Below are 27,917 nucleotides of genomic sequence, written 5' to 3'. Positions count from 1 at the left end.
ACGAGTGATAGTGTAATCAATGTGAAACAACTACGTAAATAATGAATGAACGCGTTAAATGATGTGACGTGCGGTCATATTCAGGTCCTGATTGGTCACATTGTGTTATTTGACGTGTATCTTTCTTTGACAGCAAAGACCCAAACTGCGTTCCATAGAAATCCTGGTTGAGAATGAAACGACTGAACAAATGAACAAGGAAACAGCACAGCAAGTAAGTGAAATAAATACGTTTTGATTATATTTGACTGGTAATGGGGACATATGTAAATGCCAACAAAATAACTTTTTGGTCAGTGTGGTGTGTGTGTAACCTTTATTTAACTAGGCAAGTCAGTTAAGAACAAATTCTTATTTACAATGACGGCCTACCCCGAACGATGCTTGCCAATTGTGCACCGCCCTATGGGACTCCCAATCACGGCCGGATGTGATATAGCCTGGATTCGAACCAGGGATTGTAGTGACGCCTCTTTCACTGAGATGCAGTGCCTTAGACCACTGCGTCCATGTGTGTGTGTTAACTATTTAACTGTACTAGAATGCTTAAAAGGCTCCTAAAATGTTAAATATCGGTATTGTTTTTTTTGGCAAGGAAAATATTGGATATCGATAACGTCCAAAAATGTAATATCGATGCATCACTAACAGAGACAGAGAAACCGACAGACAAAGAAACCGACAGACAGAGAGACAGACAGAGAGACAGACAGACATCACCAGAAGGACTGGTTAAGGCTGTTTGACAGAGATGGCTCCTCCCATGTATACACACCACTACAATGCTTTTCAATGTGTGGGGAGAAGTGCACACTTCTGGAGAATTGAGGTGTAACTCATTGGGACTGTACAGAGGGAAGGTTAACTACTCATAGCGCTGATATAACACACAGTAAACTATGCTGTGACTTTGACCACAGAGACAATGGGCCCCATTCAGTAAGGCTGAGATGGGAAAAGACATTACAGTGAGGTGAGAGATGTCAGACACAGCAAACAGAGACACACACAAAATGGTAAACCATTCTTACTCTGAATGACGCTGAGTCCAAACAGGTGACAGTCCTTCAGTCGGAGCAGGTCACACACCTGGACCAGCAGCTCCTGACACAATGTCTTCACCTGAGCAGAGAGAGAACACACAGCATGGGGTTAGAGGTCAGGACATACAGGAGGAGATCAGAGAGTCATTTAGACACACTGTGAAACAACCATGAATGGTATTGCCAGTTTGAAAACAATTACTGCCGTTCCTGACCCTGGCTTTTGGACAATACACTATAATATATGTGTTACTCACAAATATAATCCAATCATACATATAACTGTTTCCCTGCTGCAGTCTTCATACCAGTGGTCTTATCTCATATGTACCTGAAAAGTATTGAGGTACTATAGACACACATTTCCATTTGAGTCATTTAGCAGACGGTCTTATCCAGAGCCACTTACAGTAAGGCCATTAATCTTAAACAGCTAGGTGAGACCCCCACAGAACTCACATTGACAATTACGTTGAGAGTGTCGTCGTTGGGGAGGAAGACGCAGACACAGCGGCGGTCCTGCATAGCTTTGTTGTTGTGGAAGCTGGTCAGTTTGTTCATCTTCGTGTGTCTGGGAGGTGGTCCGGAGAGGCCCCTTGGCCCAGACGGACTAGGCTCCTCCAGGCCCCTGGGATGGGACACTCACCAGCACCAGTAGAAGCCCTGGTTCAGCTCTAGCCCAAGCCCAGCGAGCAGACACCAGACCCAGCAGCAGCCACAGCCTCAGCAGGCCAGGACATGGGAGGCACCAGGACACAGGGCAGTCCCACACACTGTAGAAGACAGACAGAGGGGACATCACGTTAGCACTGCTGCATGGGAATGTAGAGTTCGGGGAACCCCCAGTTGTTCTATGTATTTGAACTATTCCAGAGCTAGCACACCTGATTCCACTTGTCAACCAACTACCAAGCCCTTAACTAGGTGAATTAGGTGAGCTAGTTCTGGGCTACAACACAATTGTGAAACATCTGGGGGTTCCCGAGGAGAGGTTTGAAAAACAATGAGTTAATACTAGAGGTCGACCGATTAATCGGAATGGCCGATTAATTAGGGGCGATTTCAAGTTTTCATAACAATCGGAAATCGGTATTTTTGGACACCATTTAAAAAGTAAAAAAATGTACACCTTTATTTAATCTTTAACTAGGCAAGTCAGTTAAGAACACATTCTTATTTTCAATGACGGCCTAGGAATGGTGGGTTAACTGCCTTGTTCAGGGGCAGTACGACAGATTTTCACATTGTCAGCTCGGGGGATTGTTGTAATTGTCATTATTACAAAAAATATATAACCGGCTGATTAATCGGGATTGGCTTTTTTTGGGCCTCCAATAATCAGTATTGGTATCGGCGTTGACAAATCAGAATCAGTCGACCTCTAGTTAATACACAACATAATAAACCGATAAAATAACATATTATACACATATCAGGGACTATAAAATGGTATATGTCTCCCTCCAACAAGTGTGGGAAAACAATGTAACAAATTACCTTAAAGTTTATAATAAAAGCACCAAACTGCAAAATGGACAGAGCTTTTTCACAGCTTAACTGTGACGAGTATATTTGAGAAGAGTGTACAGTTCAGTAGACAACTGAAAACAGACTTCGTCATGTGTGATCTCACAGAAGAATATCATGTTGCCGTAGTCCCTATGGCACCCTATTCCCTATATAGTGCACTACTTTTGAGAATTAGTAGAGAGCGCAGGTAAAAAAGTAGTGCACAATATAGGGAATAGTGTGCCATTTGAAACATAACCCTGACTGAGTCCAGGGGAACATCTGTCGGTCTCTGTCTGGAGAGGAACTGGATGAAAGTTGATGATGGCGATGGTGTGGCTGCGAGGGAGGAAGATGAGGGTGGGCGTGCCGTGCAACCAATGATGTATATAAACCCTGGATTGCTGATGCTATGCAATGAACATTAAGAGGCTTTGAAACTGTCAAATAATTTTGTGTAACTGATTCCCCTGCTTAGTGCAACGATAACGCAACTGTTCTTGGAGATCTATTTCATCCCTATTCAAAACGTGTTCTGATATACCATCCCCCGCACTACAGAGCAGAACAGCCATCCCCCGCACTACAGAGCAGAACAGCCATGCCCCGCACTACAGAGCAGAACAGCCATGCCCCGCACTACAGAGCAGAACAGCCATGCCCCGCACTACAGAACAGCAGGTGTGTGTGTGTGTGTGATGGCATGAAGGTTAATTAGGAGAAATATTGACATAACTGGATCACACTCTCTCTCTACAACAAAACACAGCACACACACACAGAGAAAGAGACAGAGAGACAGAGAGACAGAGAGACAGAGAGACAGAGAGACAGAGAGACAGAGACAGAGAGAGAGAAAGAATTCGAAAACAAATCCAATTTTGAAAAACTCCCATATCTACTGGGTGAAATTCCACAGTGTGCCATCACAGCAGCAAGATTTGTGACCTGTTGCCACGAGAAAAGGGCAACCAGTGAAGAACAAACACCATTGTAAATACAACCCATATTTATGCTTATTTATTTTATCTTGTGTCCTTTAGCCATTTGTACATTGTTAGAACACTGTATATATATATAATATGACATTTGTAATGTCTTTACTGTTTTGAAACGTCTGTATGTGTAATGTTTACTGTTAATTTTTGTTGTTTTTCACTTTATATATTCACTTTGTATGTTGTCTACCTCACTTGCTTTGGCAATGTTAACACATGTTTCCCATGCCAATAAAGCCCTTGAATTGAATTGAATTGAATTGAATTGAATTGAATTGAGAGAGAGAGAGAGAGAGAGAGAGAGAGAGAGAGAGAGAGAGAGAGAGAGAGAGAGAGAGAGAGAGAGAGAGAGAGAGAGAGGGCATGCTAACAACCACCATTATCCATAATGTCTGACCTTTTCTTTACCTACTGTCTCTAGTACCAAACATAAATAAAATCAATGACTTATGTAATAAAATATTTGTCTTTATGTGCGAGACCCCAACTGTGTATATACATTTATATACAATATAAATAATCATATTATTCTGTTTTCCTTATGGTCATGAGATGTATTTAAAAATATATATATATATATATATATTTCACCTTTATTTAACCAGGTAGGCTAGTTGAGAACAAGTTCTCATTTACAACTGCGACCTGGCCAAGATAAAGCATAGCAGTGTGAACAGACAACAACAGAGTTACACATGGAGTAAACAATTAACAAGTCAATAACACAGTAGAAAAAAAAGTCTATATACATTGTGTACAAAAGGCATGAGGAGGTAGGAGAATAATAGACCATAGGAGAGAATAATTACAATTTAGCAGATTAACACTGGAGTGATAAATGATCAGATGGTCATGTGCAGGTAGAACTGGTGAGGTAAGAATTCCATTAGTTATTAATAGCATCCTGTAAGTTGTATTATCTTGTTAAGTAAAGACGTTAGTCGAATGCTGTGGTTTCAGCTGTGTCCTCCACTAAAATCACATCCTTTTACACTTTCAGGTAGGAATATAATCCTCACTCCCAACGTAGTAGTTGTGCACGTGACAATAGAAGAAAAGGGAAACTTGAAACTACAGTTGAGCTAAATGATGAGGATGCCTGTGTTGGGCGGGCCGGGTGAGGAGGGGTAAACCGCCAGTCAATAAGACACTGTGTGAGAGAGGGGTGAGTCATCAGATCACTAATGGTTTAGAACCCGATTGTGTCATGTCTAATCAACACATTAGACATCCCAGTGTTCCATAGACTGTTAGAGACGGAGCTCTACACAGATTCCCCCTGCTCTTTCATCCAGCCAGGAGTCCACACTGATATGCTCATTTTCACCATGGTTTCACCATGGTTTCCATGGTGGTTAATACGGCCTTCCATCCCCTATTCAGCCACAGCAGCCCAGTAGACTAGTGATGAAATACCAGAGCAGTGTCCACAGCAGCCCAGTAGACTAGTGATGAAATACCAGAGCAGTGTCCACAGCAGCCCAGTAGACTAGTGATGAAATACCAGAGCAGTGTCCACAGCAGTCCAGTAGACTAGTGATGAAATACCAGAGCAATGTCCACAGCAGTCCAGTAGACTAGTGATGAAATACCAGAACAGTGTCCACAGCAGTCCAGTAGACTAGTGATGAAATACCAGAAGAGTGTCCACAGCAGTCCAGTAGACTAGTGATGAAATACCAGAACAGTGTCCACAGCAGCCCAGCAGACTAGTGATGAAATACCAGAACAGTGTCCACAGCAGCCCAGCAGACTAGTGATGAAATACCAGAGCAATGTCCACAGCAGCCCAGTAGACTAGTGATGAAATACCAGAACAGTGTCCACAGCAGTCCAGGAGACTAGTGATGAAATACCAGAAGTGTCCATAGCAGTCCAGGAGACTAGTGATGAAATACTAGAACAGTGTCCACAGCAGCCCAGCAGACTAGTGATGAAATACCAGAACAGTGTCCACAGCAGCCCAGCAGACTAGTGATGAAATACTAGAACAGTGTCCACAGCAGCCCAGCAGACTAGTGATGAAATACCAGAACAGTGTCCACAGCAGCCCAGCAGACTAGTGATGAAATACCAGAACAGTGTCCACAGCAGCCCAGTGATGAAATACCAGAGCAGTGTCCACAGCAGTCCAGTAGACTAGTGATGAAATACTAGAACAGTGTCCACAGCAGCCCAGTAGACTAGTGATGAAATACCAGAACAGTGTCCACAGCAGCCCAGTAGACTAGTGATGAAATACCAGAAGTGTCCACAGCAGTCCAGGAGACTAGTGATGAAATACTAGAACAGTGTCCACAGCAGCCCAGTAGACTAGTGATGAAATACCAGAACAGTGTCCACAGCAGCCCAGTGATGAAATACTAGAACAGTGTCCACAGCAGCCCAGTGATGAAATACTAGAACAGTGTCCCCAGCAGTCCAGTGATGAAATACTAGAACAGTGTCCACAGCAGTCCAGGAGACTAGTGATGAAATACTAGAACAGTGTCCACAGCAGCCCAGTAGACTAGTGATGAAATACCAGAACAGTGTCCACAGCAGCCCAGTGATGAAATACTAGAACAGTGTCCACAGCAGCCCAGTGATGAAATACTAGAACAGTGTCCACAGCAGTCCAGTGATGAAATACTAGAACAGTGTCCACAGCAGTCCAGGAGACTAGTGATGAAATACTAGAACAGTGTCCACAGCAGCCCAGTAGACTAGTGATGAAATACCAGAACAGTGTCCACAGCAGCCCAGTGATGAAATACTAGAACAGTGTCCACAGCAGCCCAGTGATGAAATACTAGAACAGTGTCCACAGCAGTCCAGGAGACTAGTGATGAAATACTAGAACAGTGTCCACAGCAGCCCAGTAGACTAGTGATGAAATACCAGAACAGTGTCCACAGCAGCCCAGTGATGAAATACTAGAACAGTGTCCACAGCAGCCCAGTGATGAAATACCAGAACAGTGTCCACAGCAGTAATTAGCGATGTGCAGTTGGCGAACAAGTCATTCTTTTTGCATGACTCTTTACTGACCCAAGAGTCATCATTCGTTAATTTTAGTTGCACGTTCAACTTGCTGGAAAGAATGAATGCAATTAATTGATTATTGAATATTACGATGGACACAGCTTTGTAGAACCAAAACACACACAGCCTCTGGTCAACAAACTCAAACTAATCGTTCAGGGGGGGGGGGCTGCAGTGCACGAACAACTGTGCTTATCACCCTCACGGCAGTCAAGCAATGCATGAGTTCACAATCTAGTCCGGTAGCGACCACAACTAGACCTTGATTCAAATGTATCAAGAAAGAATCGTATTTGTTTGCCAATTCAATCAACACATTTACATTGTTTCAAACACACGTTTACAAGTCTCATTCAAACAAATGACTGCTCCAATAAGCCCCCTATGGTGAACAACATGTGAACGAGAGGCTCGTAGAATCATGACTCAAGTTTTCAGTTCGTCGTTCGCCCCTAAGTGTTCCTGCATGCTCTGGGCAGTAATGTCAGTAAAGTCAGTAAAAAAGAGCTGAACTTCCCATCATTAAACAGTGATTCAACACCAGAGCAGTGTCCACAGCAGCAGCCCAGCAGTCAAACAAAAAGAGAGACCCACTTCCTGCCTTCAGCCCGGGATAGCGGCCAGGATGGAGTATTTCTGTCAACGTGGCAAGCTAGCGTCAGAGCCAGGCAGACAGAACACAGAAGAGCCCCGGAATACAACAGAGCAGTGGTGGAAAAAGTACCTCAAATGTCCTACTTGAATGAAAGTAAAAGACACCTTAATAGAAAATGACTCAAGTAAAAGTCACCCAGTAAAATACTATTTGAGTAAAAGTCCAAAAGTATCTGGTTTAAATGTACTACAGTACTGTTGTGGAAAAAGTACTAAATTGTCATAATTGGGTAAAAAGTAAAAGCTATACATCAAACTCCTGATATTATGTAAACCGAACGGCACGATTCCTGATTTGTTTTTTTCACGGACAGACAGGGGCACACGCCAACACTCAGACATCCTTTACAAACACTCCAGTTGTGTTTAGTGAGTCCGCCAGATCAGAGGCTGTAGGGATGACAACGTGCTATATTGATAGGTGTGTGGATTGGAACATATTGCTGTCCTGACAGAGGATTCGAAGCATAACGAATACGTTTGGGTGTCAGGGAAAATGTATGTAAAGTAAAAAGTACATTATTTTCTTTAGGAATGTAGTGGAGTAAAAGTTGTCAAAAATAGTAAAGTACAGATACTCCCAAAAACTTAACAAAAAAATACTTGAAACTACTACTTAAGTATTTAACACCATTCAGACAGAGAATTTTTTAAATATCTGAATGTCTCGGTCTCTCCCAATGCCTTGTTTGACATCACAGTGGTGGGATGCTTCTCTATGAGCCCTTCCAGAACTACAGACTGAGGTTGGGCCAGAAATCCCCTGGAACACAAACAGAGAGACTAAAACCAGAGGGAGGCTGAGAAATACATTTGAATCTTACAGAGAGAGAGGAGGAAGAGAGAAACTGACTGGGGGAAAAAAATAACAGTTTTAGATAGAAAATACATGTAGAGATTAAGACAGGATAGAGAGAGAGAGACATGGAGAGAGAGCCAGAGAGAGGGGGGGGAGAGAGAGACACCACCAAAGATAAGAGTGAGGGAGAGCGAAAGAGACATGGAGAGAGAGCCAGAGAGAGAGAAAAGGAGAGGGAGAGAGGGAGAGAGAGATAGAGAAAAGGAGAGGGAGAGAGAGGATAGAGAGAGAGCCAGAGAGAGAGGAAAAAGGGAAAGAGGGAAGCTCAAAGCACAGCCGTGAGAAACTGCTGCAGTCAGGAGAATTCCATTCTAACATCTGTTTCTCATTCCAACAACGGAGGCCTTTGACACCCACCCACGTCTCCATGTACCCCGACTCCTGCATACACAGTCTCCATGTACCCCGACTCCTGCATACACATGCTCCATGTACCCCGACTCCTGCATACACAGGCTCCATGTACCCCGACTCCTGCATACACAGTCTCCATGTACCCCGACTCCTGCATACACATGCTCCATGTACCCCGACTCCTGCATACACATGCTCCATGTACCCCGACTCCTGCATACACATGCTCCATGTACCCCGACTCCTGCTTACACAGGCTCCATGTACCCCGACTCCTGCATACACAGTCTCCATGTACCCCGACTCCTGCATACACATTCACCATGTACCCCGACTCCTGCTTACACAGGCTCCATGTACCCCAACTCCTGCATACACAGTCTCCATGTACTCCGACTCCTGCTTACACAGGCTACATGTACCCCGACTCCTGCATACACAGTCTCCATGTACCCCGACTCCTGCATACACATGCTCCATGTACCCCGACTCCTGCTTACACAGGCTCCATGTACCCCGACTCCTGCATACACAGTCTCCATGTACCCCGACTCCTGCATACACAGTCTCCATGTACCCCGACTCCTGCATACACATGCTCCATGTACCCCGACTCCTGCTTACACAGGCTCCATGTACCCCAACTCCTGCATACACAGTCTCCATGTACCCCGACTCCTGCTTACACAGGCTCCATGTACCCAGACTCCTGCTTACACAGGCTACATGCAAAAATTCCTGACAGCTCCACGGGATAGGGAATGTTTTGATTCAACAGGAATGTTAGGGATGTAGAGACATGTACAGAACGGTGGGGGAGTGAGCTACACGTTTAGAACCTTGTTCATCACCAACAAACCTTTTTATTCTATTCAGAACCTTTTAGTAATTACATGGAACCTTGTATTATCGAAAGGGTTCCACTTGGAACCAAAAATTTTTATTTTCATAAGGTCTTCCTATGAGGACAATTGAAGAACCTTCTTTCTAAGAGTGTTGCTAGTGGGAAAGGAAAGACCAGAATGTGGGGGACGATGGATGAACATGATGTTTCTACTATCCCAGTGGTTCCCAAACTGTGGCGTCGGCAGGGGGAACCCAGTCCGGCTTTAAACTTACTCTTGAATGTTGTAATAGTAGAATGCACAAGAAGCAATTTCCAAAATTGGGTAGCGCATCATCAGTTCCTCTTGTCATATTAGTGATTGCATTCCTTAGTGAGATGGTTACTCAGGGGGCCAGAATATTAAAGGTTGGGAACCCCTGTACGATCCCTTTTGACTCCTCCACTGTGTTTAGAAGACATGGACTGTATGTTGAGCAAGAAAAACAGTCAGTGTACCACGGAGCTCCAGGAAGTTATGGAAATAGAGACAGGAAGGACTGACAGACAGCACTACGATATCCCCAAGGCATGCTGTAATCGTAAACATTACCCGATAGAGATTATGAAGAAGAGGAACATGAAGAAAAGAAGTGCGGAGAAGAAGAGTCATGAAGATGCTAGGTCAATACAGACAGGATACAGTAGTGTCGTCAGACTGAGGTGACCTTGTTTTCCCTCTCCAGTTGGAAGTGCTGTTCTAAACAGTCATACAGCTGGACCCTGGTACAGGTCAGTGTGGCCCTCCCCTGGTCTCACTTGGTTTTTGCATTTGGTAGGGAAATGTTGCCCTCAATCATACACTGTATATCAGCTGCATCTCAAATGTATAGTCCCAGATGTGTTCGTGCTCTTGACAAATTCACTGTCATTGTCAGACAAAACATGTTTGTTTTGGCACACAGACTGACTCCGGCTAGAAATCACCTCTGTGGACCCCCAAAACCACTTCCTACTTCTTCCTAGCATCTGTCCCAGATCAAACACAGCGGCCCGAAGAGGATATGACTATTTAGTGTGGTCCTCTGGCCAACTCTGCTTTATCAGGGGCGGCAGGTAGCCTACTGGTTAGAGTGTTGGACCAAAAGGTTGCAAGATCAAATCCCACCGAGCTGACAACGTAAAAAGCTGTCGTTCTGCCTCCTGAACAAGGCAGTTAACCCCGTTTCTAGGCCGTCATTGTTCATAGGCTGAATTTGTTCCTAACTGACTTGCCTAGTTAAATCAAATAAAGATGTAGATAAAGAAAATATCAGCTGAGTAGCTTACAATCTGCAGTAGGCCTGGCTGGCAGAGCTCCACTGGAACAGGGAGAGAGGGAAGATGTACGCTACTCAGCTGAAGATGGATCAGAAATGTGGGCGGGGCACTGGGCAGATTGTATCATATCATATGAACCAATGTGATGCAACGCTTTGTAATAAGGGGAATGGCCCATTATACTACATCCACTCTGTATCTATGCCAGCCTGCAGGAATAGCCGTGAGATCAAACTTCACGTGGTCTTCTACACCTCAGAGCACCAGGATAAGCCTCAGACAAATAACTGTTGAGAGGTTATGACAAAGTGTTTCCTTGGCAATCAAATATCACTCATCGTCTCCAGCACCTAACAATCCACTCACACTGCCAAGGGCAGGCATCCGAGTAGAGGTCAGAGGTGTCTGCCTTTGCCAAGCATGTCATCGTTGTGTTTCACTATGAAACGTTGTAACCAACTGTGTTATTACCATGGTTACCAGCTACCACTTTATTCCGTGCTGTAAGTGCTGGCGTAAAAAAGACATTCAGGTCGATATCAGCGTCAAATTCCATCCCACATCCCACTCCATAAGATCAGCCTCCAGACATGTTTGTTTGTCAGACGGGGAAATAACTGCCTATAATAGCCTATTTTAGGGTGCTAAGTAGGACGCAGACTGACTGGACCCAACTAGATTTCCATCAGCACGGCCTAACTGAAGTAGAAAGTTGTGAATGTTATTAACTCTATACTACAGGGCGTCATGGTGCTGTGTTCATGACATGTGAATGGTATTAACTATATACTAGAGGGCATCAAGGTGCTGTGTTCATGAAATGTGAATGGTACTCTATACTACAGGGCATCAAGGTGCTGTGTTCATGACACGTGAATGGTATTAACTATATACTACAGGGCATCATGGTGCTGTGTTCATGACATGTGAATGGTACTATATACTAGAGGGCATCAAGGTGCTGTGTTCATGACATGTGAATGGTATTAACTATATACTAGAGGGCATCAAGGTGCTGTGTTCATGAAATGTGAATGGTACTCTATACTACAGGGCATCAAGGTGCTGTGTTCATGACATGTGAATGGTACTATATACTACAGGGCATCATGTTTCACCCAGTTGATAAGAGCACTAACACCCAAGGTTGTGGGTTCAGTTCCCGCAGAGATCATATACATGACTAAAGATTCAGTGGTTTTTCAACCACTCCACAAATTTCTTGTTAACAAATTATTGTTTTGGCAAGTCGGTTAGAACATCTACTTTGTGCATGACACAAGTCATTTTTCCAACAATTGTTTACAGACAGATTTATTCACTTATAATTCACTGTATGACAATTCCAGTGGGTCAGAAGTTTACATACACTAAGTTGACTGTGGCTTTAAACAGCTTGGAAAATTCCAGAAAATGATGTCATTGCTTTAGAAGCTTCTGATAAGCTAATTTACATAATTTGAGTCAATTGGAGGTGTACATGTGGATGTATTTCAAGGCCTACCTTCAAACTCACTGCCTCTTTGCTTGACATCATGGGAAAATCTAAAGAAATGAGAAATCAGAGTCCCTGTGCCACTCGGGAGCCCCTATGATGATAGCAGCAGTATGATGATGTATGATAAGCAGATGGTGGGGAACTGACACCGTCGTTAAGGTATAGAACTGATAAGTGGTTTATAAACTAATGTATTAGTGTATAAATAGTTAACACATTGGTTGATATTATGCCAAATTGGGGGGGGGGGGCACTAATCCTGCATAGCCTTAGCCTTATATAGTTTCAAGTGTCATCATCAGAATCCAGCAAATCTTCTAAGTTAATTTTGGTATTCACGGAGGTGTCACGATACCTGATCATGGAGGTGTTTTATTAAAATACAGAGCCAGTTTAACAGGTTAAGCCAAGGAATCAAGAGACTCAACAGTCTGTAGCAGTCTGAACGCCTGATCTACGTCCCAAATGGCACCCTATATAGTGCCCTACTTTTAACCAGATCACCTATATAGTGCCCTACTTTTAACCAGATCACCTATATAGTGCCCTACTTTTAACCAGATCCCCTATATAGTGCCCTACTTTTAACCAGATCACCTATATAGTGCCCTACTTTTAACCAGATCACCTATATAGTGCCCTACTTTTAACCAGATCCCCTATATAGTGCCCTACTTTTAACCAGATCCCCTATATAGTGCCCTACTTTTAACCAGATCACCTATATAGTGCCCTACTTTACATATACACCCCACTTCCATTTTTTAGAATTTTTTGAAAACAAGTTATTTTTTTATTTCACTTCACCAATTTGGACTATTTTGTGTATGTTCATTACATGAAATCCACATAAAAATATATTTAAATTACAGGTTGTAATGCAACAAAATAGGAAAAACGCCAAGGGGGATGAATAATTTTGCAAGGCACTGTATGTCAGTGTTGGAGTGTGCCCCTGGCTATCCTTAATAAGGAATTTGAAATGATTTATACTTGATTCTTAAGTATATTTAAACCAAATACTTTCCCTCAAGTAGGATTTTACTGGGTACTTTTTCCACCACTGGTGCCATGTAAGAGTAAATGTTGTAACATAGCCGACAGCCAGACAACATCATCAAGGTGTGTTTGAGGTCATGAAAGGTGACTAACGGTTATTATGATTGACTAAATGAATAGTAATTTCCTGTCATAGTTTGACTCAACTTGTCTACACATTCATGGTGAATGTATAGACTGCAATCACACTTATTTAGTTGTGATAATTTAATTGTCATAGTGAATTAACAAAAACATTTTTCAACTGTGCTTCTGGACAGGGAAGTTGTAAATCATTTTTAAACCATTTTGTTACCTTTCACTACCTTTAGATAAAAAAAAGTACTTCAGAGTAGAACCTTAATGTTAAATCAAGAGAAAATGTCACCATTATGATTCTTGCTGAGCTGGAACAGACCAACAGTTTTAGAGTGTTAATAATAATTTTTAAAAGGTTAGGAATAATATTATTTTTTTTTTTTAAAGTTTCAAATCATTTCACATTTTGTTCCCAGATTCATTCGATTTTATGGTTTTCGGCACGTTATTCCAAATGCCTGTATCACAAGAATCTAGTTGTATTTTTCGTTTTTATGAGTGTTTATGTCCGCTTGTTCTCATGTTGTCTTTGGTGTCGTCGTCGCCACCTTCCCATTAACACACACCCCTACACATATTTTGCAGATGTTAGCAGGTGTAGCAAAATGTTGATGTTCTTCCAACAGTTCTTCCTCTCTGACAAGTGGTTGTAACTTGCTATTGCATTTGAGGTTCTATAATGCCTGCTAGTCATTATTAGTGAATGTACATTATGTATGCATGGTTCTGGTTAAATTTATCTTCAAAATTGCATTTTTCATAGACAAACCTGTAAGCCAGAGCAGTGATTTTTGCAAAAAAATTATAATCACGTTGCGCAAGGCTTATATTTAGCCTAGGTATACATTCACAAGCCCTGAATTACGTAGATTACTGCTGACTGTTTGAAATGCACTAAATTTGACCTTTAAATATTGTACAACCAAGCTTATTTCGAGATTTGTTTTAAGCGAGATACTCTACATACAGTGAATCGGCCATAAGTTTGAAAACAATATAGATATGATTTATAGGCCATATCGCCCAGCCCTACATACTACACTCACACACACCCCAAACACACACCCGTAGTATACACACACAACCTCAAACCGCCCGAGCTTCCAGGCATGTTTAAACAGTCAGCAGCAGTCTCTCTTTCTCACCTCGCTCTTTCACCTGCTCCTCTCTCGCTCCTCTCCTCCCTCCCCTCCACTCACTCACTCACTCACTCACTCACCTCACTCACCTCACTCACCTCACTCACTCACTCACTCACTCACCTCACTCACCTCACCTCACTCACTCACTCACCTCACTCACTCACCTCACTCCCTCCCCCCTCGCTCTCTCCCCTCCCCCCCACTCCCTCCCCTCCCCTCCTCCCTCCCTCCCTCCCTCCCTCCCTCCCTCCCTCCCTCCCTCCCTCCCTCCCTCCCTCCCTCCCTCCCTCCCTCCCTCCCTCCCTCCCTCCCTCCCTCCCTCCCTCCCTCCCTCTCTCTCTCCCTCCCTCTCTCCCTCCCTCCCTCCCTCCCTCCCCTCCCCTCTCTCCCTCCCCTCCCCTCCCCTCCCCTCCCCTCCCCTCCCTCGAGGCTCATCATGGAGCTCTGTATTCAGCTCTGTGACATGCTAAACTAGCACAAGAAGACCCATGCTCTGAGAAGAGAAATCACCTCAACCGTTATATCCGCTCAGAACAGAGTATGTGGCCATAAATAAAAGGGTTGGGAAAAACAAACGGGTATTATTCATATACAATACACCCACAGCCTGGCCTTTTATTTTAAATGAGGCAAATCCTTCTGTTAAAAACAACTTAGCTGATGAAAGGTATTGTATGACACAACAGGATATGCACACAGTCATATCAATACAAAATCTGGGATACTCCCCTGGTTCTGAAAATCATGTTTACAGTCACAGTCAATAGAAGCCTGGGATACTCCCCTGGTTCTGAATATCATGTTTACAAGTCACAGTCAATAGAAGCCTGGGATACTCCCCTGGTTCTGAAGATCATGTTTACAACCACAGTCAATAGAAGCCTGGGATACTCCCCTGGTTCTGAAGATCATGTTTACAACCACAGTCAATAGAAGCCTGGGATACTCCCCTGGTTCTGAAGATCATGTTTACAACCACAGTCAACCACAGCCACAGTCAACTCCCAGTGAGTTGAACATGATGTGAGACACTATGGCTGCGTCTAGCACCGCTGGTAGTCTGGTAGTCTAGCACCGCTTGTAGTCTGGTAGTCCAGCACCGCTGGTAGTCTGGTAGTCCAGCACCGCTGGTAGTCTGGTAGTCCAGCACCGCTGGTAGTCCAGTAGTCTAGCACCGCTGGTAGTCCAGCACCGCTGGTAGTCTGGTAGTCCAGCACTGCTGGTAGTCCAGCACCGCTGGTAGTCCAGTAGTCTAGCACCGCTGGTTGTCTAGCACCGCTGGTAGTCTAGCACCGCTGGTTGTCCAGCACCGCTGGTAGGCTAGCACCGCTGGTAGTCTAGCACCGCTGGTTGTCTAGCACCGCTGGTAGTCTAGCACCGCTGGTAGTCTAGCACCGCTGGTAGTCTAGCACCGCTGGTAGTCCAGCACCGTTGGTAGTCCAGCACCGTTGGTAGTCTAGCACCGTTGGTAGTCTAGCACCATTGGTAGTCTAGCACCGCTGGTAGTCTAGCACCGCTGGTAGTCTAGCACCGTTGGTAGTCTAGCACTGTTGGTAGTCTAGCACCGCTGGTAGTCCAGCACCGCTGGTAGTCTAGCACCGCTGGTAGTCCAGCACCGCTGGTAGTCTAGCACCGCTGGTAGTCCAGTAGTCTAGCCCCGCTGGTAGTCCAGCACCGCTGGTAGTCCAGTAGTCTAGCACCGTTGGTAGTCTAGCACCGCTGGTAGTCCAGTAGTCTAGCACCGTTGGTAGTCTAGCACCGCTGGTAGTCCAGTAGTCTAGCACCGCTGGTAGTCCAGCACCGCTGGTAGTCCAGTAGTCTAGCACCGCTGGTAGTCTAGCACCGCTGGTAGTCCAGCACCGCTGGTAGTCCAGTACTCTAGCACCGCTGATAGTCTAGCACCGCTGGTAGTCTAGCACCGCTGGCAGTCCAGCACCGCTGTAAGCGCCAACTCCAGAAGGAGACCAAGTATAACTGGTAGGGGAAAGCAATCCAATAAGGGAAACAGACACCTGCAGGAAGGATGGGAGCTAGCCAACGGCATCTTTCTGCTTTACAACTTTACAATGAGAGGGAGGTTCGAGTGAGTAAAATCTAATTTGATATGTCACATGCACTGAATACAAGGTGCTGACCTTACCGTGAAATGCTTACTTACAAGCCCTTAACCACATATGCAGTTTTAAGAAAATCAGAGTTAAAATGTGTGTGTGTGTGTGTGTGTGTGTGTGTGTACCAACCTTCGAGGAGTTGGAGATAAAAGACAGGCAGAATGGAAGGGAGAGTATCTCTCCGTTTCAATGATGATATCTGTCGCCCCATCCTTTCTCATGGTGCCATCAGTCTTACGTTACTGTGCCATATTGTCCTCAGACACTTACAACTCCAGGAACACAGTTCACAGATAAGATATGACTAAAGGGTAAAGTATACTCATGGACTGTCCCCCAAATAGCGCCACATTACTTATATAGTGTAGGACAAGTAACAGACTTAAAAATGGCCAGTGCATTCGGAAAAGTATTCAGACCCCATTACTTTTTCCATATTTTGTTAACGTTACAGCCTTATTCTAAATTGATTAAATTTTTGTTTTTTTCATCAATCTATACACCATAATGACAAAGCAAAAACAGGTTTAGACATTTTTGAAAATGTACATAAGTATGTGGACCCTTTACTCAGTACTTTGTTGAAGCACCTTTGGCAGCAATTACAGCCTCGAGTCTTCTTGAGTGTGACGCTACAAGCTTGGCACACCTGTAATTGGGGAGTTTCTCCCATTCTTCTCTGCAGATCTTCTCAAGCTCTGTCTAGTTGGATGGGGAGCATCGCTGCACAGCTATTTTCAGGTCTCCCCAGGTTAAAGTCCGTGCTCTGGCTTAGCCGCTCAAGGACATTTAGAGACTTCTCACGAAGACACTCCTGCGTTGTCTTGGCTGTGTGCTTAGGATCATTGTCCTGTTGGAAGGTGAACCTTCGCCTCAGTCTGAGGTCCTGAGCGCTCTGGAGCAGGTTTTCATCAAGGCTCTCTGTACTTTGCTTCGTTCATCTTTCCCTCGATCTTGACTAGTCTCCCAGTCCCTGCCGTGGAAAAACATTCCCACAGCATGATGCTGCCACCACTATGCTTCACCATAGGGATGGTGCCAGGTTTCCTGCAGATGTAATGCTTGGCATTCAGGCCAAAGAGTTCAATCTGGGTTTCATCCAGAGAATCTTGTTTCTCATGGTCAGAGTCCATTTTGGTAAACACCAAGTGGGCTGTCATGTGCCTTTTACTGAGGAGTGGCTTCCATCTGGCCTCTACAATAAATGGTGAAGTGCTACAGAAATGGTTGTCTTTCTGGAAGGTTCTCCCAACTCCACAGAGGAACTCTGGAGCGTGACCCGAGTGACCATCGGGTTCTTGGTCACCTCCCTGACCAAGGCACTTCTCCCCCGATTGCTCACAGCGGCCAGCTCTAGGAAGAGTCTTGGTGGTTACAAACTTCTTCCATTTAAGAATGGAGGCCACTGTGTTCTTGGGGACTTTCTATGCTACAGACATGTTTTGGTACCCTTCCCCAAATCTGTGCCTCGACACAATCCTGTCTCGGAGCTCTATGGACAATTCCTTTGACCTCATGTCTTGGTTTTTGCTCTGTCATGCACTGTCAACTGTGGGACCTTATATAGACAGGTGTGTAGCTTTTAAAATCATGTCCAATAAATAGAATTTACCGCAGGTGGACTCCAATCACGTTGTAGAAACATCAAGGATGATCAAAGGAAACAGGATGCACCCGAGCTCAATTTCGAGTCTCACAGCAAAGAGACTAAATACAATTTTTGCTTTGTCATTGGGGTATTGTATGTAGATTGATGAGGGAAAAAAACATTTAATCCATTTTAGAATAAGGCTGTAACATAACAAAATGTGAAAAAGGGGTCTGAATACTTTCCAAATGCCCTGTATACCAAACAAAAATCTTTGATTTCAAAGGTGAACAAATTATACAACAAAATGACAATTTTACAAAAACACATTTTCTGGAAGAACAGTGCAGATGCCAAGTTTGGTAACAGAATTTCTGTAAAATCCCCCTCAGTTTTTTTATTCCCACGTTTTCCAAAAATTTTAATATCCAAATGAAGATTCAACGATGTCTGCGGAAAGAAGGGGGTGTCAGCTATGATATGACACATTGAAAAACATATATTTTGATAGTTTAAGTGGGTTTAGATCCTGTAACGGAATTGTGAAAAAGGAATTTCATCATGGGTTCCGGATCTGTACAACAAATAAATGCATAATGATGGATATGAATGTCATTCTCTTCACGGTGAAGTATCCTATATAGATACACAAATATAAATATGCAAAATCCTCTTTGTATATAAGGGTATTATTCTACACACCTGGATATTATTTTAATGAGCTCTGACCCCAAACAAGACCAAATTTGGATGGCCCAGACCAAATCTGAAGCAATCCTAGAAGTTAAGAATATTTCGAAGATAACGCAGAGAGAGGACGACAGAGGACGAGAGGTCAATAAAGTACTAAGGATCAAGGGAAATTGTGGATTTTCTGTAACAGGGGATTAATGCAGAGACATGGGAGGAATTTGTCTATATATTGAGTCTGAAACAGGATAGTTGGTATTTGGCCATTGGCACAGTTTTATTGCAAATAATTCTAATTGGTCAACCACAGGCTAGGGCGGGGTTATAAACTACATCCTGTCTCTTTGTTCAGGAGAGAATCACTGAACACATGAACATCTACCTCCCCGCATGATTCCTACTATTTGAATGAGAATACTTCCATTTTCCTTTCCCTAATTTGCTTTGGGGGTCTGTGTTATTGAAGAGTAACATCATCTGCTAACAAAGTCTACCGTTTCACAAGTTTGGACATCAAAGTACAGCACAGTAGAGTTCAGTACAGTAGAGTTCAGTATAGTACAGCACAGTAGAGTTCAGTACAGTAGAGTTCAGTACAGTAGAGTTCAGCACAGTACAGCACAGTAGAGTTCAGTATAGTAGAGTTCAGTATAGTAGAGTTCAGTATAGTACAGCACAGTAGAGTTCAGTATAGTAGAGTTCAGTATAGTACAGCACAGTAGAGTTCAGTATAGTAGAGTTCAGTACAGTAGAGTTCAGCACAGTAGAGTTCAGTACAGTACAGCACAGTAGAGTTCAGTATAGTAGAGTTCAGTATAGTAGAGTTCAGTATAGTACAGCACAGTAGAGTTCAGTATAGTAGAGTTCAGTATAGTACAGCACAGTAGAGTTCAGTATAGTAGAGTTCAGTACAGTAGAGTTCAGCACAGTAGAGTTCAGTACAGTACAGCACAGTAGAGTTCAGTATAGTAGAGTTCAGTACAGTACAGCACAGTAGAGTTCAGCACAGTAGAGTTCAGCACAGTAGAGTTCAGCACAGTAGAGTTCAGTATAGTAGAGTTCAGTACAGTAGAGTTCAGCACAGTAGAGTTCAGCACAGTAGAGTTCAGTATAGTTCAGCACAGTAGAGTTCAGTATAGTACAGCACAGTAGAGTTCAGTATAGTACAACACAGTAGAGTTCAGCACAGTAGAGTTCAGTATAGTAGAGTTCAGTATAGTAGAGTTCAGTACAGTAGAGTTCAGCACAGTAGAGTTCAGCACAGTAGAGTTCAGTATAGTTCAGCACAGTAGAGTTCAGTATAGTACAGCACAGTAGAGTTCAGTATAGTACAGCACAGTAGAGTTCAGTATAGTACAACACAGTATAGTACAACACAGTAGAGTTCAGCACAGTAGAGTTCAGTATAGTAGAGTTCAGTATAGTAGAGTTCAGCACAGTAGAGTTCAGCACAGTAGAGTTCAGCACAGTAGAGTTCAGCACAGTAGAGTTCAGCACAGTAGAGTTCAGTACAGTACAGCACAGTAGAGTTCAGCACAGTAGAGTTCAGTATAGTACAGCACAGTAGAGTTCAGTATAGTACAGCACAGTAGAGTTCAGTATAGTACAACACAGTATAGTTCAGCACAGTAGAGTTCAGTATAGTACAGCACAGTAGAGTTCAGCACAGTAGAGTTCAGTATAGTACAGCACAGTAGAGTTCAGTATAGTAGAGTTCAGCATAGTAGTACAACACAGTAGAGTTCAGCACAGTAGAGTGTAGTCCATTATAATATATTCAACTTGAAATCATTGGTCACTTTAATAAATGGAACACTAGTTACTTTAATAATGTTTACATATCTTGCATTACTCATTTCATATGCATATACTGTATTTTATACCATCTATTGTATCTTAGCCTATGCCACTCTGTCATTGCTCATCCATATATTTATATATTATTATTAATTTCCTTTAATTAGATTTGTGTGTATTAGGTATTTGTTGTGGAATTTTTAGATATTACTTGTTAGATATTGCTGCACTAGAAGTACAAGCATTTCGCTACACTCACAATAACATCTGCTAACCGTGTGTATGTGACCAATAACATCTGCTAACCATGTGTATGTGCCCAATAACATCTGCTAACCATGTGTATGTGACCAATAACATCTGCTAACCATGTGTATGTGACCAATAACATCTGCTAACCATGTGTATGTGCCCAATAACATCTGCTAGTTAACCCACTGTTCCCAGGCCGTCATTGAAAATAAGAATGTGTTCTTAACTGACTTGCCTGGTTAAATAAAGGTAAAAAATTTAAAAATAAAAATAAAATAACCATGTGTATGTGACCAATAACATCTGCTAACCATGTGACCAATAACATCTGCTAACCATGTGACCAATAACATCTGCTAACCATGTGACCAATAACATCTGCTAACCATGTGACCAATAACATCTGCTAACCATGTGTATGTGACCAATAACATCTGCTAACCATGTGTATGTGACCAATAACATCTGCTAACCATGTGTATGTGACAATAACATCTGCTAACCATGTGTATGTGACCAATAACATCTGCTAACCATGTGTATGTGACCAATAACATCTGCTAACCATGTGTATGTGACCAATAACATCTGCTAACCATGTGTATGTGACCAATAACATCTGCTAACCATGTGTATGTGCCCAATAACATCTGCTAACCATGTGTATGTGACCAATAACATCTGCTAACCATGTGTATGTGACCAATAACATCTGCTAACCATGTGTATGTGACCAATAACATCTGCTAACCATGTGTATGTGCCCAATAACATCTGCTAACCATGTGTATGTGCCCAATAACATCTGCTAACCATGTGTATGTGACCAATAACATCTGCTAACCATGTGTATGTGACCAATAACATCTCATTTGATTTCATCTCGTGTGCTGTACTGTACAGGACTATACTTTTCTTTACTCTACAGAACTTTGTGACTACTCTGACCTCTCATTGTAGCCAATTCAACTGCAGAAATTCTGATTTTTCATTAATTGCCTTCGAATTTCGAGTTTCAAACACTTAATAATTCATAAACAAAACTGATATCAGTAAAAACACTAACTAATTGATAGGCCGACCTTTACTTGTTACTTTGTGAACTTTCATTATCCCTCTCCTCATGAGGGACAGAAATTAGACAATATCTTCAAGATGATGGGAAAATGAGGTGGTAACTGAGCTGCACTTCCCAACCTCCTGCCCAATGTATGACCATATTAGAGAGACATATTTCCCTCAGATTACACAGACACACAAGGAATTTCAAAACGAATCCAATCTTGATAAACTCCCATATCTACTGGGTGGAATACCACAGTGTGCCGTCACAGCAGCAAGATGTGTGACCTGTTGCCACAAGAAAAGGGAAACCAGTGGAGCGACAACACCATAGTAAATACAACCTTTATTTAACCGTATGTATTTTCCTTTCATATTTCAACTATTTGTACATTGTTACAACACTGCCAACAACCTTTGAAATGTCTACACATATTGTTTTTACTTGTGTGTGTAATATTTACTGTTCATGGTTTATTTTCCCTTTTCTTTGTTGTCTATTTCACTTGCTTCGGTAATGTAAACATATGTTTCCCATGCCAATAAAGCCCTTTGAATTGAATGTAAGAGTCTATGTCAGCTTTGCGAGCTCCAGTTCCAGCACCCAGAACTATGTTTTCTGGTTATCACTGCAGAATAGATTGCGACAGTAGCAGTGAAAGAGAGAGAGCCCTGAGGTTATGGTCTTTGGTGTGGAGGAGGAGGAGTCAGTGAATCAGTCAGGTTTTACACATAAAACCAAACAGCAAGTGTAAATCCAAACTGAAGATCCTCAGGAGGATAGAGGGACCCAGGCTCAATAATTAAAAACAAAGGTAGGATGCTTTTGGTAGGATGACTTGGGCATGGGCAGAAACAAATAGGTTCAATTGAAACAGCACAAACAGCTGCTCAGAGGAAAAAAGGTCTGTCCCGTGTAGAGCTGGACGGCCCTGGAAAGACCTACTTACATAAATAATAAAAAATATATATTTGTTTAAATATTTTGGTTGATACTTTTACCCCTTTTCTCCCCAATTTCGTGATATCCAGTCTTGTCCCATCGCTGCAACTCCTTTACGGACTCAGGTCGAGCCATGCATTCTTCGAAACTTGACCCTGCCAAGCCGCACTGTTTCTTGACACACTGCTTGCTTAACTCAGAAACCAGCCGCACCAATGTGTCGGAGGAAACACCATACAGCTGGCGACCGTGTCAGCGTGCATTGCGCCCGGCCGCCACAAGGAGTCACTAGAGCGCGATGGGACAAGGACATCCCAGCTGGCCAAACCTTCCCCTAACCCGGACGACGCTGGGCCAATTATGCTCCACCTCATGGGTCTCACGGTCGCGGCACAGCCTGGGATCGAACCCGGATCTGTAGTGACGCCTCTAGCACTGCGATGCAGCGCCACTCGGGAGGCTTACTTAAAACATGTCATTTTGTTTCCTGCTCAGGCAGTGGAGACTTCATTCCTGTCCCGACAGACACAGCACCATTCACTTTACTGTCTCTGTGTCTCTTTCCGATCTATGTGTCTCGATCTCTACGGTCTTTAATATGGCTCTGTCTCTCTACTCTGGTTCTACTGTCTCTAGTTTTACCAGAGAACATCAGTTTGGAGCAGGTGGGGCTGCTCTGTATCCTCAATCAACTAGACAAATAAGCACAAAAACAGGCAATTGTTTTTCTTCTGTTTTCTTTCAACAGCTGGAGAAGGAAACATAGAATGTATGTAGTAGCCAGAGGTAGCTGATTGGACTGCCATGTGTTAAGCCGGACTGTACCATTTTAGCCGTCTTATGTGACGATTTCGCTGTCCTTGACAAAATGTCCACGTTGTGGGCAAATTCGTAGGTCATAGACGATTGTCAGACGTCTTGGCCCGTTCAGCGTGACAGGGTCTACGTCTTGGCCCGTTCAGCGTGACAGGGTCTACGTCTTGGCCCGTTCAGCGTGACAGGGTCTACGTCTTGGCCCGTTCAGCGTGACAGGGTCTACGTCTTGGCCCGTTCAGCGTGACAGGGTCTACGTCTTGGCCTGTTCATCGGCTGGTGTTACAAGCCGATCCCGGTGACTGACCAATAGGAACATGGCCGGCACGGAGTGTGCACACCATAAAACAATTATTGTGAATAGTCAGAATAATATAATACTGTAGTTTGATTTAAACGTTTTCATGCTGTGCAAGAAGAGGGATTTCCCAAATAATGTTGTTTATATGATACATCTGAAATCAGGCTACCTGATAGGATTTTAAGAAATGCACAAAATGACCAATCAAAATAGAATGTTCTACTACAAGTGCTGCTGGTGCTGGCACATTGGCAGATCAAATACACCGCTGCAGAGGACGTAGCCTACGTTGGCTGACGTAGCCTCTCAAGCTAATCGCAGAATGTGACGACAGAACTGAAGCGAATCGTACAATCTGGTCAGGTTGATATCAAGATTTGAATTTAGTAACATCGCACAGTGTGACGTGATGATCGTAAAAGACTGAATCCGACGTACAGTCTGCAACGGCCTTTAGGGGGCTGCATGCCTATCCACCAAGCTACCAGATCCTGTCAGCCATAAGGCCTAGTGTTACAGCTGATCCCAAACCAGGTAGAGCAACGAAGGCATAAACTACAGCTTCACTAGTACTCCTTAAACTATTAGGCATAATTGTGTGGAGGAAACTACCACTGGGTTATTGGATTGGTCTACATAGGTAAACATATTTTCCAGGTAATTCAATCACACAGGTATTCAGGTCGAAATATGGAAAGGAGTTATACAGTACGTTAAATTGAGTTATATAAGAAAATATGACGATATCATCTGCACAAAGTAATTGTATGTCTTTAGTTCAGAATAAAACGTGCAGAGATTTCCCCTGCCTCTTGTCCATTATAGAAATTAAATGGAAGGAAAGCCACAGGGAGGGAATTGTTGGCATTCCTGAATACTGAAGCAAACAGGAAGACAGGTCCCCAACAAGCAAACATACAGGCCTGCTGCAACCTGGTCTCAGAGCATATCCTATTATTCTGTATGTAAATCCAAGACAATCCATTTAGTATGATATGTTGTTTTGTATCGTATGTATTAATTTGTGGATGTCCATCACATGTATCTTATGATATGTTACGAATTACAATTTGTATTACATACTGAACCAGAATATAAAACACAACATGTAAAGTGTTGATCCCATGTTTCATGAGCTCAAATAAAAGATCCCAGAAATGTTCCATACGCACAAAAAGCTTATTTCTCTCAAATGTTGTGAAATAATTTGTTTACATCCCTGTTAGTGAGCATTTCTCCTTTGCCAAGATAATCTATCCACCTGACGGGTGTGACATATCAAGAAGCTGATTAAACAGCATGGTCATTACACAGGTGCACCTTTATTGTGCACCTTATGCTGGGGACAATAAAAGGCCACTAAAATGTGCTGTTTTGTCACACAACAAACAATGCCACAGATGTCTCAGGTTTTGAGGGAGCGTGCAATTGACATGCTGACTGCAGGAATGTCCACCAGAGCTGTTGCCAGATAACTGAATGTCCATTTACCACAAACCGTCTCTGTCGTTTTAGATCATTTGGCAGTACGTCCAACTAGCCTCACAACCGCAGACCACATGTATCCACACCACCCCTGGACCTCCACATCCGGCTTCTAATTTCAGTTTCCCAAATGTATATTTACTATGTTACGTCTAGGTTATGAGACCAGGCTGGACACACACACACACACACACCTCTCTTCTACCACATTTCCTAGTTTTTCCTAGTTCTATGCTAGTTGTATCCTTCTATATCAATTTCTAATATTCTATTCGATTTCTATACAGTCTCCCCTTCAATAGCCTACATGTCTCTCCGTACAGAGTCATTTCATTCCAGAACCGTATTATAGCATGGTTATAATCGAATGCCAGATTCCATTCCAGAGGACAGGAAGGCTAAAATAAGAAGTCAAAAAAAGTGTGACCCCTTCCAGAATGGAACAGTGATGATGTTCTAGGGAAGACATTTAAGTAATGTGCAACTTAATCACAAATTGAGCATGCTGGCTGCTGTTATTAGGTTTGAAAAACATACCACTTCCAGGTGGCATTTGACACGAGAGACCGCATCCTACAGTAAACTTGGTGGCAGTCTTTTTTTTTACGGAAAGAACGACTATAGCCAACTGCAATGATAACAAGTACTGCACTAGCTGGTGTATGTAAATGCATTGGAACGAAACAGTGAGGGGAGGGTCATATAAAAAGCAATACGTCGATGAGCCAGATGCATTAAATAACGATGAGAGGGTCAAATTAGTGCTCACAAAATGTAGAATAAACATCAGCCATTATAGTGAGAAAGATCGTTACATTGTTGCAACAAAATGCATCTCTGTTTCAAGTTCGTAATGTTGCCTATAACGGATAGCGGCAACATTCTGACAGCATCGCTAGCCAAATTGTAGGCACAGGAATTGATCGGGTCCGGGTTGTTTTGAACAACCAACCGTTGACCACACTTTAATCAGTTTTGAAATACTGTTTGAAAACATATATTGCAAACATAGAACGAGTGAATACATTTTATAACATTCGTGTAGCCTAATATAGTTTAGAAATGTTGGAATAGCAGGACAGAATAACTTCGTCCATGCGCGCAGAGGAGGTGGATCACTTAAATTAGTGGCAAGAGAAATGACAAAGAACGAAAGCAGAGATGTAAAATGCAGCTTTTGAAATAAACTTACCTTTCATGACAAAAACTAATCCTAACTCCTTTAAAACAAAAAGTATTATCCGATGAAGTTGTATCCAAACGCTTTAGTAAATCCAATTTATCGTCAGCAAATGCAGGCTAAAGTTTGAAATATAGACGGGGCAGAGCTGCTTCGTAGAGCGCCACATTTATATGCCTTTGGATCAGTAACAAGTAGCCTAGGATTACATGTGCAATTGCTGGAAAGACGGCTTCAAATCACGGATGGCGGGGGTTCGTTTAGATTTGACATCATTTCGTTTTTGTTTTAATAGCAAATGTTCTTCAGTGAAAATATCCTTAAATTCATGTTAATTATAATAATCCAAACATTATCATACAGATATTCCGTTGCTCTTTTGATATGTAAAAAAAAATACTATATAGAACGTACTGATACCCCTCAACGACCAATAGTTGGTATCGCTAACGGCTGCCTGTCATTCCATTCCTCCCGTCCCATTCCCGACTGTAGCAGTGCAGCAGTATTTTGGAAGCCTGGTGGCAGTGAAGAGGGAAATACTACCGGCGCTTAGAATACCCATTCGTAGGAAGCGGGTTCAGCCTGGGGACATTAACGCCCTATAGGTTTAGAGTTTCATGGTTTTATATGCATAAATCATAGACTTTGGATAGGGAGAATAAAATAACAGACTACCTTTTCCAACAAAGAATAACAGAATGTTCTCAGAATGTAGACGTTCTACTACAGTAAGCTTACCTACTTGGGAGAGTAGAAGGCTACAGACTACACAAGTCTGAGCATTGTAGAAGTGGATCAGTTTTAGAGAGAAGGTGTCTGTCTGTATTTTCCCATTGTGGAGAAGTGACATGGTGTGGCCCTACTACTCTTGTTACATAGGGCTCTGGAGGGCCATAAGACTTTCTCCTGCTAGGCCAGAGCTTCTTCCCTTACAGCAGGTCAAGAAATAATATGGAACAGAGACAGCATGCCTCCTACATGGTACCCTGTTCCCTATATTGTCCACTACTTTTGACCAGAGCTCGATAGGGCCCTGGTTTAAAGTAGTGCACTAAATAGGGAATATTGGATTACATTTGGGACACAAACAGAGTTAAGGAACCGTATGGTGGGGACTCTTAAACTCTTAAGGTGAAACAAAGACGTAGTTTGAAAATAATGCAACAACATCCTGCTAGTGCACATAACCTACACAGTATGCTATACATGTGACAGTATTTGTATGTGTCCAAGACTGGGTTAAGGCTCATGCACCAGATATTCTCCCCAAGCTCTGTGCAAAGCCTGGGGATGAGTTTAGACTGAGTTTGATGAAAAGGAACCCCCGAGGA

At 42.9% G+C, this 27,917-nt stretch overlaps 1 protein-coding gene across 1 annotated transcript in view; it reads right to left on the bottom strand.

Moving 5' to 3' along the window:
* The window catches only part of LOC109904324 (FERM domain-containing protein 6-like), a 47,003-nt gene extending 19,916 nt beyond the window's left edge, over positions 1-27,087 (bottom strand). The window contains exons 1-3 of the mRNA XM_020501584.2: positions 26,596-27,087; positions 1,503-1,816; positions 1,032-1,122 (exon numbers count right to left, since the gene is read on the bottom strand). Of these exons, the coding sequence (XP_020357173.1) occupies positions 1,032-1,122; positions 1,503-1,604 (193 nt within the window). The 5' untranslated portion in view covers positions 1,605-1,816; positions 26,596-27,087. The remainder of the gene's footprint in view (positions 1-1,031; positions 1,123-1,502; positions 1,817-26,595) is intronic.
* Between the last annotated feature and the right edge of the window lie 830 nt (positions 27,088-27,917).

This window comes from Oncorhynchus kisutch, linkage group LG14 (genome assembly GCF_002021735.2).
Source record: "Oncorhynchus kisutch isolate 150728-3 linkage group LG14, Okis_V2, whole genome shotgun sequence".
In the NCBI taxonomy this organism is placed as follows: domain Eukaryota; kingdom Metazoa; phylum Chordata; class Actinopteri; order Salmoniformes; family Salmonidae; genus Oncorhynchus; species Oncorhynchus kisutch.
This window is presented reverse-complemented; position numbering and strand designations above follow the sequence as displayed.